Below are 13,580 nucleotides of genomic sequence, written 5' to 3'. Positions count from 1 at the left end.
TATATATCATCATTGTTAAGAGAACTGTCTTAAGGAATATATATCATCAGTGTTAAGGGAACTGTGTTAAGGAATATATATCATCATTGTTAAGGGAACTGTCTTAAGGAATATATATCATCATTGTTAAGAGAACTGTCTTAAGGAATATATATCATCATTGTTAAGAGAACTGTCTTAAGGAATATATATCATCAGTGTTAAGGGAACTGTGTTAAGGAATATATATCATCATTGTTAAGAGAACTGTGTTGAGGAATATATATCATCATTGTTAAGAGAACTGTGTTGAGGAATATATATCATCATTGTTAAGGGAACTGTGTTGAGGAATATATATCATCATTGTTAAGGGAACTGTCTTAAGGAATATATATCATCATTGTTAAGGGAACTCTTTTGCTTAGGAGAGCACAGAGCGCTGCTTGTCTCCTGCTCTGTTCCCTGTCATCACTAGAGGATCTGAGAGGAGTTAGTGGTTCTGGTGGCTGAGCTGGTTAGAGCGTGGAACACCAAGCGTTGTGGGTTTAATTCCAGCACAGGTCACTACTAATGAATAGCTGAACTGCAAGTCCATTTGGATTACAGCGTTTGCTGAACGAATATATCATTCATCAGTTCCGATCTTGAATGTGCCTGGAACCCCCTTAGAGCGGTACAACTGAGTTCTTGGTGTCTACACAGATATTTATACCGGAGCCTCAGAGTCAATGTAGAATAAAAACCCGCAGCGACCACGGCAACATGGCTCAGCAACCATCTCAGCTATCAGTTTTTTCATCCAAACGACCACACAGGGACAACAATACCATGATGTCACATCCACATCATTAGTCAATGACCTGATCAACTAAACATAATCACAGAATAATTAGAACACAAAAATCCCTGTGTGGGTGGGGCTCCCACTCCTTATGATCTGTTTAGCCCCATCTGGAAGGCCAAACCACTGAGCCACAGAGTGGCGTTGGAGTGGTTATTTCTCAGTATCAAAGTGGGACCAACTGTGTGAGTGGTGGGGAGAGCCCAGGTGTAAGCCATTGGAGCATGAAGACATTTTGCACTTGACTTGGTTGTGAGCACCAGTCTTAATGAATCTGTTAGCTAGCTTGGGACTGGGAGGCCCCTGACCAGCCCTGTGGAGGAGAAGGGTAGCAGATAGCCCCACAGAGAACTACTGGACCTTAACCTTCAACTGTCAACAGTCCAGGGATAGCACGCACGCACGCACACACACACACACACACACACACACACACTCTTAGAAAAGTCCAAAATGGTTATTTGGCTGTCCCCATAGGAGAACCCTTTGAAGAACCCTGTTTGGTTGTCAGTAGAGCCCTTTGGTTCCAGGTAGAACCCTTTTGTGTTCCATGTAGGGTTCTACTTGGAACCAAAAAGGGTTCTCCCTGGAAACAAAAAGGGTTCTCCTATGGGGACAGCCGAAGAACCCTTTTGGAACCCGTTTATCTAAGAGTGTAGGAACAGACAAACATACAAGGACACACACACAGCACCACACAGGCTCTCCACATCTCAGTCAATACCCCTTCCCCCTCTCTCTGTGTCCTTACTTTCCTCAGACTTTCTGCTTGCTCAATTCCTTGAGTCATTAACTTGTGTCCACTTATCCCCTCTCTCCCTCCCTCTCACCCTCCATCTCCCCCTCTCTCTTTCCCTCTCTCTCTCTCCCTCTCTCCCTCCCTCTCTCCCTCCATCTCCCCCTCTCTCTTTCCCTCTCTCTCTCTCCCGCTGTGGTTTCTGTCACTTGTTCACAGACGAGTGGCCATTACATCACTATGACCTAAATGTGTCACCTCCCTCCCTCCCCTCTCTCTCCCTCCTCCCTCTCTCGATTTTCCATGGTGTCTTTCTTGAGATTTCTCCAAAACATATCTTCCTCTTTGACCCCCACCTAGTGAAGATTGAACACTTTACTTCTTCAGGGGGCACACTGACCCAGACTGTGGTGTAGTGTCCATGTTCCTGTAGTAGTGTGTGTGTGTGTTCCTTTCCTCCTCTGTGCTAACATTCTGGGTCAAGTGGGGCTTGTTGAAGCAGTAGTTGAGCTCTTGGTCTGACAAGCTGTCTCTTATTCCCCTGAGTTCTGCTCCCTTCCTGCTTCTTCAGTTAAAACACCACCAACACAGAGACCACAACACAAAGCCCTCCTCCTACTTATGCTCCCAGACATAAACACCTATTCATTTATGAAGGATGTTGTCAACACAGTCTCATAAAACATTTGCCCATAACCCCCCCCCCCCCCAGTCCCTGCCCTCCTCCCCCTGTCCTCTCAGTCAAGCTGGGCCAGTGATCAGAGTGACGGCAGCAGTTCCATCCCATATTGATCCAGACAGTGACAGGGGGGACAGGAGAACTGACAGGAGGGGGGACAGGAGAACTGACAGGAGGGGGGACAGGAGAACTGACAGGAGAACTGACAGGAGAACTGACAGGACAGGAGACAGGAGAACTGACAGAACAGGGGACAGGAGAACTGACAGGAGGGGGACAGGAGAACTGACAGGAGAACTGACAGGACAGGAGACAGAAGAACTGACAGGAGGGGGGACAGGAGAACTGACAGGACAGGAGAACTGACAGGAGGGGGGACAGGAGAACTGACAGGAGGGGGGACAGGAGAACTGACAGGAGGGGGGACAGGAGAACTGACAGGAGGGGGGGACAGGAGAACTGACAGGACAGGAGACAGGAGAACTGACAGGACAGGGGACAGGAGAACTGAGAGGAGGGGAGACAGGAGAACTGACCGGAGGGGAGACAGGAGAACTGACCGGAGGGGAGACAGGAGAACTGACAGGAGGGGGGACAGGAGAACTGACAGGAGGGGAGACAGGAGAACTGACAGGACAGGGGACAGGAGAACTGACAGGAGGAGGGACAGGAGAACTGACAGGACAGGGGACAGGATAACTGACAGGAGGAGGGACAGGAGAACTGACAGGACAGGGGGACAGGAGAACTGACAGGAGGCGAGACAGGAGAACTGACAGGACAGGGGGACAGCAGGCTAAAACTTTAGATATTGTTAAATATTGTTGGTCGTTTGACATTTTAGTGTGTGTGTTTTAAGTTTTAAAAAGTATACCAGACTTGTTGAACTCACCTAAGCAGGCAGATCTGTTTTGATTGGGCTCATATCCCTCTTCACAGATGCACCCACCAACCGGCACCATCCATTCACCTTCTGCGTTGCAGTGCATGCGGGGGGCGGAGCCTCCCTGTGCTTGGCTGTGGGGAACACAAGTCCCAGTCACAGGGACCAGGGCGGTAGGCTCCGCCCCTGAGGGTGTGGCCAGATAGGAAGCAAGATAGCGGTTGGTTGCTGGGCAGCGGCGGTAGAAGATGGACACACCCATCAGAGAGACGCATGCGCCGCTGTCGACGATGGCCAGGACGAATCTGAAACCGGGGTCAAGGGTCATAACATGTTAACTTATTATCAGGCTTGAAGGACCACTAGATAGGTGACAGCGTGGGTTTAGGTGAGTTAGTTACCATACACTATTGCCTATAAGGTGGCAAAGGACTTTTTGTCACAAGTGATGAGCATGGTTTGTATATGGGAATTTTCATGAATTTGTTTCAAATGTTCTCGTACAGTACCCATTGCGTGTGAGCGGCGCGAAGCTGCGGGTCTTGATGTTGACCCGACGGTAGCGGTCTGGTTGGTACTGGTGAGGCAGGCTGGGCTCCACCTTGGTGAAACTCTTATCTGCTGCTATGGTGTCAATCTTCACCCAGCCCTCCCTCGTGTCCTTCTCTCCACTGGACGGCTGGACAGGGATGGGAAAGGGGGATGGGGAGGAAGAGAGGGAGGAGAGGGGGATGAGAGAGAGGGATCATGTATTACATTTCATTGTGGAAATTAAAATGTGAGGGATAAGGGAGAAGGATAAGATAAAAATGTATGTAACAGTTGATTCAAGTATTTAAGAGTATGCAACAGTTAGCTCTGAGGGTACACATTTAGTCAAAAACAAACAGTCGTGAACCAGTGACAGTCTGTGTTTTAGTCTAATCTAATTCTCCCCAGTTTGAAGATAAACCATGCTAACTTCCCCCAGAGACTCCTGGCCTTCCTGCTGCTCCCCACTCTACATTCCTCTACACTTCACTCATCAGCCTCCTATTTGAATTTTTAAACAGTATCTAACTTTCCCCAAGGAGAAATGTATTCATCCACAAATACAGCATCCTTCCCTCTGTGAGAGCACGACACGCTGACGCAACAAGAGCTCAGCACTATCGAAAACAGCTCTGTAACTGCTCTCCACTGGAAACCACAAGCCCTGAGGGTAGGAACTACAAAGTACTGATGTGTGATGGGAAATGTAGATTATTTTATGATATTGAGGGGAATGAGAGGAATGTTAAGGCAAACCAAAGCAACATTAGTTTTTGGAGCCCGTTTTGTGGAGTATGCGGAACTACATATTACCAAAATGGGATATTAGGATGTATGTATGCTCAACGTCTGAACAGATGCTCTTAGAAACTATAAATACCACAGGAAGTAAATGGCTTAAATGATTCATGATTAGTATAAATCGAAAAATGAATCAGTTTCACTTAAAGTTAAAAGGTTTGACAGCAATATCATATAAAATTCAAGTCCGTTTTTCATGTCCCAATACCTTGGCATCATCGGGTCTATGAACTGACATATAAAACAGGAATCGACACATACATTTGTTCATTTTCATGTAAACTATTATAAAATACTTGCTACAAAAAGAATGTTCAATATATGGGGCATTGAACAGTCAGCCTTGTGTTGACACGAGGAAACACAATCCATAGAACATATTTTCTGGTACCGTCCAGCGGTGGCTCGCTTTCTGAGTCAGGTCCAGGAATGGTTCTGATGTCATAACTACAACCTTATCAATATGGATAATGTAGATAGTTTGACCATAGTGTCAATGTCAATCAAGCTAACTAACTTTACTTTGGCAACGTCAGTTTATCAAGCTAACTAAAATCTTATCTGGTTGAATCATTGTTCCGACCAAAAAACACATGAATGAAACAAAGTGGTGTTTCTGACATCACAACTAGGGAAAAGGATGTTCAGACGAGCACGTGAATGTGGCATTACACCTACAATAAGAAGGTGGGGTATTACTGGCATGACGGGAAGTGTAATCTTTCTGCCCTACCTCTGCAGCCCATGTCCTCTCCAGCTCTCTCTGTGAGTCGGCCTGTTTGTAGTAGAGGGTGAGTGTCTCTCGACAGGAGGGCGAGGGCGAGCGCAGGCTGGCACAGTCCCGCATGGAGAAACGCAGCGTCACAAAGACCCGTGGTGCCGAGAAGCGGAAGAGGAAGGGTGTGGCCAGCCAGTTGTCCTGGAGACGGGGGTTCTGGTTGACGTTGCAGACCTCAAAGGTCCGGATGAGTCTCCCCCGGTCATCCAGGACACTGACCTCATCCCACTGAGAGAGCGAGAGAGAGGGGGTGAGAGAGGGGGAAGAGGAGAAGACAGAGAGAGTTATTACTTTATGGATCACTGTATGGGACTTTCTAGGGTATCCTAGAGGTTGGATAGGTTAAGTCCAAGAAGCATTGTACTTTTAGCTTGGTGATGAGTCATTATCAGTATCGCTGCACCATCTGAAACTCCCTCTTCATCTGTGTATGTTGTGTGTGTTTGAAATGTGATCTCACTTAACGTGGGATGAGGAACAAGTAGGAGTACTTATTAAAAAAACAACAGTACAAAGACTCACAGGAAATACTTTTTTAATGTACATTGTGATATAGTAGTAGGACATAAGAGATCCATTCTTCATTATACAGTCTGATCAACTGATAGAGAATTTTAGTGTTAGTACTATCGCAAGAAGAAATATCAACACATTAAATGAGGCATATTGCTGGGAATCCCTATGACTGAGTTCCATCTTCACTAAACTCAGTCAGACTTCATTATCAAGATGATAAGTGGAGCTGAGTTATCACCAGAGGTATTTGAACCTGTAGAGAAGAATGGGTAGAGTCTCTCAGTGAAGGTGCAGCCAGTGAAAGAGTAGATATGAGACCTGGCCTCCACGTCATAAAAGGAGACCTCACCCTCCTCATGATCCACAAACACCCCCACCTGCTGGGGCTTCTGTCTCAGGGAGAGGTTGACCCAATGCCCAGCGTATGCCTTGTATTCATTCATATTCCCCTGCCCTACAGTCCAATATCCATCTACAGGACTCGGTGATACATCACAATCCTTCCTGTTGATGGACTCTCTAGCCACTCCTAAAAGCCAACTAGACTTCCCCTCTACCTGCACCTCATAGTAGAATCTTCCTGAGGAGAACCCCTCCCTCCCTAAAACACAAGTATTATTAACAAATCTATTTTTGTTGTCATGGAGATTCTCCATTATGTCTCCATATCTCACTTGTTTCCTGTCCGCAGCCAAGATGAGGCCTGGATGTGCTGTATCAGGGTCCAGAGTCACATCCACTGCACACTGCTGCATCCTCTTCAGCTCAGCATCACACAACCTCTCCATCTCTTTATTCAGTGTCCCTCCAGCTGAGACACAGCTCTCCTCAGAGTCCCCACACACAGACCACTGTGGACACTTACTGTATCTCAGACCAGTTGTTGGTAGGTGGAAGGGTGGCGCAGATGGATGGGGAGCTCTGAAGGAGGAGGAGGTGATCTTGAATATCTGAGAGCTGCTCCAGCCCGTGCTTCCTCTCTGTAACTCAGTGATTTCCTGCTCCAGCTCTTCAACAAGCCTTTCATCCCACTTCTCTGCTGCTTTCTGTCTCTTCTCAATCTCCATAATGACCTCAGCCTGGCTTCTCTCAATGGAGCGCACAAGAGCAGGGAAGACCTCCATGCTGTCTGCTATCTGTTTTTCTGCATTACTCTTGCTGAGCTCTACTGCCTGTTCAATCTCCTTAACCTTCAGCAGTCTCTCCTGGATCATCTTATGTTCGTTCATCATAACTGGGGTTTATGGCACCTTGAGTGGAATGACATCCAAAAGTATTGTTCTCTGTTAACTGGGTGAAAAGTCCTTATCAGCATCACACTCAACTAGGTCTCTGCCTCTCTGTGCTGTGTGTTTGACACCTGATATCCTATTCAAACAGTGAGAGGAGGAATAAGGGGCACGTATGCATAGGCTGTAAATCCTACAGGAGGGAAAAATGGCACATGGACTCAAAGACACACCCTTTACATTTTCATTGTGATATACAGTGTTATGATGTCAGAGAAACCATGATCATAATACCATGTAATACATTCCTAACATATGCAAACTCATTCTCTAATTCATGTACAAATATAAACACAGTCAAATCAAATCAAAGTTTATTTGTCACGTGCGCCGAATACAACAGGTGTAGGTAGACCTTACAGTGCAATGCTTACTTACAGGCTCTAACCAATGGTGCAAAAAAGGTATTAGGTGAACAAAAGGTAAGTAAAGAAATAAAACAACAGTAGAAAGACAGGCTATATACAGTAGTGAGGCTATATACAATAGTGAGGCTATATACAGTAGTGAGGCTATATACAGTAGTGAGGCTATATACAGTAGTGAGGCTATAAAAGTAGCGAGGCTACATACAGACTCCGGTTAGTCAGGCTGATTGAGGTAGTATGTACATGTAGAAATGGTTTTAGTGACTATGCATATACAGTGCCTTGCGAAAGTATTCGGCCCCCTTGAACTTTGCGACCTTTTGCCACATTTCAGGCTTCAAACATAAAGATATAAAACTGTATTTTTTTGTGAAGAATCAACAACAAGTGGATATTGGATATTTCAAACTTTTTTAACAAATCAAAAACTGAAAAATTGGGCGTGCAAAAATATTCAGCCCCTTTACTTTCAGTGCAGCAAACTCTCTCCAGAAGTTCAGTGAGGATCTCTGAATGATCCAATGCTGACCTAAATGACTAATGATGATAAATACAATCCACCTGTGTGTAATCAAGTCTCCGTATAAATGCACCTGCACTGTGATAGTCTCAGAGGTCCGTTAAAAGCGCAGAGAGCATCATGAAGAACAAGGAACACACCAGGCAGGACCGAGATACTGTTGTGAAGAAGTTTAAAGCCGGATTTGGATACAAAAAGATTTCCCAAGCTTTAAACATCCCAAGGAGCACTGTGCACTGATAATATTGAAATGGAAGGAGTATCAGACCACTGCAAATCTACCAAGACCTGGCCGTCCCTCTAAACTTTCAGCTCATACAAGGAGAAGACTGATCAGAGATGCAGCCAAGAGGCCCATGATCACTCTGGATGAACTGCAGAGATCTACAGCTGAGGTGGGAGACTCTGTCCATAGGACAACAATCAGTCGTATATTGCACAAATCTGGCCTTTATGGAAGAGTGGCAAGAAGAAAGCCATTTCTTAAAGATATCCATAAAAAGTGTCGTTTAAAGTTTGCCACAAGCCACCTGGGAGACACACCAAACATGTGGAAGAAGGTGCTCTGGTCAGATGAAACCAAAATTGAACTTTTTGGCAACAATGCAAAACGTTATGTTTGGCGTAAAAGCAACACAGCTGAACACACCATCCCCACTGTCAAACATGGTGGCAGCATCATGGTTTGGGCCTGATTTTCTTCAGCAGGGACAGGGAAGATGGTTAAAATTGATGGGAAGATGGATGGACCCAAATACAGGACCATTCTGGAAGAAAACCCGATGGAGTCTGCAAAAGACCTGAGACTGGGACGGAGATTTGTCTTCCAACAAGACAATTATCCAAAACATAAAGCAAAATCTACAATGGAATGGTTCAAAAATAAACATATCCAGGTGTTAGAATGGCCAAGTCAAAGTCCAGACCTGAATCCAATCGAGAATCTGAGGAAAGAACTGAAAACTGCTGTTCACAAATGCTCTCCATCCAACCTCACTGAGCTCGAGCTGTTTTGCAAGGAGGAATGGGAAAAAATGTCAGTCTCTCGATGTGCAAAACTGATAGAGACATACCCCAAGCGACTTACAGCTGTAATCGCAGCAAAAGGTGGCGCTACAAAGTATTAACTTAAGGGGGCTGAATAATTTTGCACGCCCAATTTTTCAGTTTTTGATTTGTTAAAAAAGTTTGAAATATCCAATAAATGTCATGTCACTTCATGATTGTGTCCCACTTGTTGTTGATTCTTCACAAAAAAATACAGTTTTATATCTTTATGTTTGAAGCCTGAAATGTGGCAAAAGGTAACAAAGTTCAAGGGGGCCGAATACTTTCGCAAGGCACTGTATGGTGAACAGAGAGTAGCAGTAGCGTAAAAGAGGGGTTGGTGGGTGGGGCACAATGCAGATAGCCCGGTTAGCCAATGTGTGGGAGCACTGGTTAGTCAGGCCAATTGATGTAGTATGTACATATGTACATGAATGTGTAGTTAAAGTGACTATGTACTGTATATATGATAAACAGAGTGCAGCAATGTAAAAAGATGGGGTGGGTGGGGACACAATGCAAATAGTCCGGGTAGCCATTTGATTACCTGCTCAGGAGTCTTATGGCTTGGGGGTAAAAACTGTTGACAAGCCTTTTTGTCCTAGACTTGGCACTCCGGTACCGCTTGCCATGCGGTAGTAGAGAGAACAGTCTATGACTGGAGTGGCTGGGGTCTTTGACAATTTTCAGGGCCTTCCTCTGACACTGTCTGGTGTAGAGGTCCTGGATGGCAGGGAGCTCAGCCCCAGTGATGTACTGGGCCGTACTCACTACCCTCTGAAGTGCCTTGCCGTCAGAGCCCGAGCAATTTCCGTACCAGGCAGTGATGCAACGAGTCAGGATGCTCTCGATGTTGCAGCTGTGGAACCTTTTGAGGATCTCAGGACCCATGCCCAATCTTTTCAGTCTCCTGAGGGGGAATAGGTTTTGTCATGCCCTTTTCACGACTGTCTTGGTGTGTTTGGACCATTCTAGTTTGTTGTTGATGTGGACACCAAGGAACTTGAAGCTCTCAACCTGCTCCACTACAGCCCCGTCGATGAGAATGGGGGCGTGGTCGGTCCTCCTTTTCCTGTAGTCCACAATCATCTCCTTAGTATTGGTTACGTTGAGGGATAGGTTGTTATTCTGGCACCACCCGGATGCTTTGTGTCTGTGTGACGGAATTCCCTGTTCACTAAACTCAGTCAGAGTTGATGAGAGAGATGATAAGTGGAGCTGAGTTATCACCAGAAGGATTTTGTGTAAGGAGACATTTGATAAGACACCAGATCTCTTTGTCAATACTTTCCTTTCTGAAATGGCTGCTCAGCTCAAGAAGTTGGCTCCAGTTGAGGTCGCATTTTGTTCTGCAACTAAAACGAGAGTTTCTATTGGACAAATGCAGGTAGTTCTCTCCCTATTTCATTATGTTTGCTTATGTTTAAGAAAAGTGTTTTAACCTAATCGGTGGAGTGAATACAGTTGAAGACAGAAGTTTACATACACCTTACCCAAATACATTTAAACTCAGTTTGTCACAACTCCTGACATTTAATCCTAGTAACAATTCCCTGTCTTAGGTGAGTTAGGATCACCACTTTATTTTAAGAATGTGAAATGTCAGAATAATAGTAGAGTGAATTATTTCTTTCATCTTTTATTTCTTTCATCACATTCCCAGTGGGTCAGAAGTTTACATACACTCAATTAGTATTTGGTAGCATTTCCTTTAAATGGTTTAACTTGGGTCAAATGTTTTGGGTAGCCTTCCACAAACTTCCCAAAATAAGTTAGGTGAACTTTTGCCCATTCCTCCTGACAGAGCTGTTGGAACTGAGTCAGGTTTGTAGGCCTCCTTAATCGCACACGCTTTTTCAGTTCTGCCAACAACTTTCTACAGGATTGAGGTCAGGGCTTTGTGATGGCTACTCCAATACCTTGACTTTGTTGACCTTAAGCTATTTTGACACAACTTTGGAAGTATGTGTAGGGCCATTGTTGATTTGGAAGACCCATGTGTGACCAAGCTTTAACTTCCTGACTGATGTCTTGAGATGTTGCTTCAATATATCCTCATAATTTTCCTACCTCATGATGCCATCTATTTTGTGAAGTGCACCAGTCCCTCATGCAGCAAAGCACACCCACAACATGATGCTGCCACCCCTATGCTTCACGGTTGGGATGGTGTTTTTCAGTTTGCAAGCCTCCCCCTTTTTCCTCCAAACATAACGATGGTCATTATGGCCAAACAGTTCTATTTTTTGTTTCATCAGACCAGATGACATTTCTCCAAAAAGTACGATCTTTGTCCCCTTGTGCAGTTGAAATGCGTAGTCTGGCTTTTTTATGGCGGATTTTGGAGCAGTGGCTTCTTCCTTGCTGAGCGGCCTTTCAGGTTATGTCGATATAGGACTCGTTTTACTGTGAATATAGATACTTTTGTACCTGTTTCCTCCAGCATCTTCACCAGGTCCTTTGCTGTTGCTCTGGTTTTCACTTTTCACACCAAAGCACGTTCATCTCTAGGAGACAGAACGTGTCTCCTTCCTGAGCGGCATGACGGCTGCGTGGTCCCATGGTGTTTATACTTGCGTACTATTGTTTGTACAGAGGAACGTGGTACCTTCAGGCGTTTGGAAATTTCTCCCAAGGATGAACCAGACTTGTGGAAGTCTACAATTGTTTTTCTGAGGTGTTGGCTGATTTATTTTGATTGTCCTTTGATGTCAAGCAAAGAGGCACTGAGTTTGAAGGTAGGCCACATGTACACCTCCAATTGACTCAAATTATGTCAATTAGCCTATCAGAAGTTTCTAAAGCCATGACATCAATTTCTGGAATTTTCCAAGCTGTTTAAAGGCACAGTCAATTTAGTATATGTAAACTTCTGAATCACTGGAATTGTGATACAGTGAATTTATAAGTGAAATAATCTGTCTGTAAACAATTGTTGGAAAGTTACTTGTGTCATGCACAAAGTAGATGTCCTAAGAATAATAAGAAGAACTTGTCAATGGGACAACAGTAACAACAATAACCAAGGGTCTAAATAACCATAGATTGAACAATAACAATAAGCATACAGTAGAGGACATGTTGGTTGGTCTGTCAAACACGGTCCCTCATCTTATGGCAGGAAGCAATGTAGTGCGCTGCCAACCCACAGCTCTCTGCGTCCTCCCCCAACAGGACGGGTATCTTCCTCTCATCAGAGAGGTCTTTGAAACCTTGAATAAGGGTTTCAAATTTGGGGAAATTACATTAATTGTTTTATTTTTTTAACATTTTAACATGCAGCTCTGTCTCAGTTTCTGCTGTTGTGCAGTGGTTGCTCTCTCTGTCTCTCTGAATCTGTCTCTCTCTCTCTCTCTCTCTCTCTCTCTCTCTCTCTCTCTCTCTCTCAATTAAATTAAATTCAATTCAATTTGCTTTATTGGCATGACGCAACAATGTACATATTGCCAAAGCTATTTACAATATGAAAATAATAAGAATCAAAATGGTCAACAGGACGACAGTAACAACAATAACCAAGGGTCAAAATAACCATACACTGAACAATGACAATAAGCATTCAATAGAGGACATGTGGAGATTAATTGGTCTGTCTGTCTGTCTGTCTGTCTGTCTGTCTGTCTGTCTGTCTGTCTGTCTGTCTGTCTGGACAGGCCTAAAGCAGATGAAAACGTTAAAGAAAAGTAGTTTCTATGTTATTTTTGGTAATGGAGGGTAAGAACACAAGTTTATGGTGTGGAGCGTAAGATGCAAAATGCAGGACATCGTTGCTGCTCAAAACAGTCGCTCAGGATGAGAAGGTCTGCTGAATGAGTCAAATGTAAATGTGATGCAGGGCTTAGTTTCAGCGATTATACACTAGGACACTCCTCTGTATGAAAAGGCTTTGCTTTAGGCCATTGTGGCCCTGAGTGACAAGCATAGCATTATCTGTTGTAGTACAGTAGCTACTCTACTGCTGTTTACTATTCCTCATCATCATTCCAATCTGCCAGGGTCCTGATCTGTACACCCTATCAGAGTATACTGTATCTCTCGTGTGTGTGTGTGTGTGTGTGTGTGTGTGTGTGTGTGTGTGTGTGTCACCTTGTCCACAGAAAAAGAGCAGAGAACCAAAGCCCTCCACCATCACACTGACAGACAGAGTGCATTCCCATTTGGTGCAATTGGAGTAATGAGAACATCAGTGAACACGTGAAAAGAGGCTGAGAGGCTGGCAGACTAATGGAGAGAGGAGAGGGACAGTCCCTCCCAGGCACTGATACAGGTTATATTAGGAGAGAGAGAGAGGGAAACAGAGAAGGAGAGATACATGGAAAGAGAGGAGAAATTGGATGGTGTGTGTGTGTGTGTGTGTGTGTGTGTGTGTGTGTGTGTGTGTGTGTCAGAATGTGTATGTGACACAGATTGTGTTTGTGTGTGAGAGAGAGAGGAGGGGGGCTGTCCCCTCCAGGCAGTGATCCGGGTTATGTTCGGAGAGAGAGAGGGTGACAGAGAAGGAGAGAGAAATGAAGGGAGAGAGCGAGGGAGGGAGAATGAGGGAGCGAGACTTGTGTGTGCATGCGTGTGACAGATTGTGTTTGTGTGAGAGAGAGAAGGAGAGAGAGAG

The 13,580-nt window shown here is 44.8% G+C and overlaps 1 protein-coding gene across 2 annotated transcripts in view; it reads right to left on the bottom strand.

Annotated features, from left to right (window-relative positions):
- Window positions 1–13,580, bottom strand: part of LOC139421928 (eph receptor B6) — an 85,399-nt gene that overhangs the window by 46,208 nt on the left and 25,611 nt on the right. For both annotated transcript variants that reach the window (XM_071173067.1, XM_071173074.1), the window contains exons 3-5: window positions 5,187–5,459; window positions 3,631–3,800; window positions 3,131–3,426 (exon numbers count right to left, since the gene is read on the bottom strand). In XM_071173067.1, coding sequence (XP_071029168.1) covers window positions 3,131–3,426; window positions 3,631–3,800; window positions 5,187–5,459 — 739 coding nt within the window. The remainder of the gene's footprint in view (window positions 1–3,130; window positions 3,427–3,630; window positions 3,801–5,186; window positions 5,460–13,580) is intronic.

This window comes from Oncorhynchus clarkii, chromosome 2 (assembly GCF_045791955.1).
Source record: "Oncorhynchus clarkii lewisi isolate Uvic-CL-2024 chromosome 2, UVic_Ocla_1.0, whole genome shotgun sequence".
In the NCBI taxonomy this organism is placed as follows: Eukaryota; Metazoa; Chordata; class Actinopteri; order Salmoniformes; family Salmonidae; genus Oncorhynchus; species Oncorhynchus clarkii.
The sequence above is the reverse complement of the archived record's forward strand: the minus strand, read 5'-3'. Positions and strand labels throughout refer to the sequence as shown.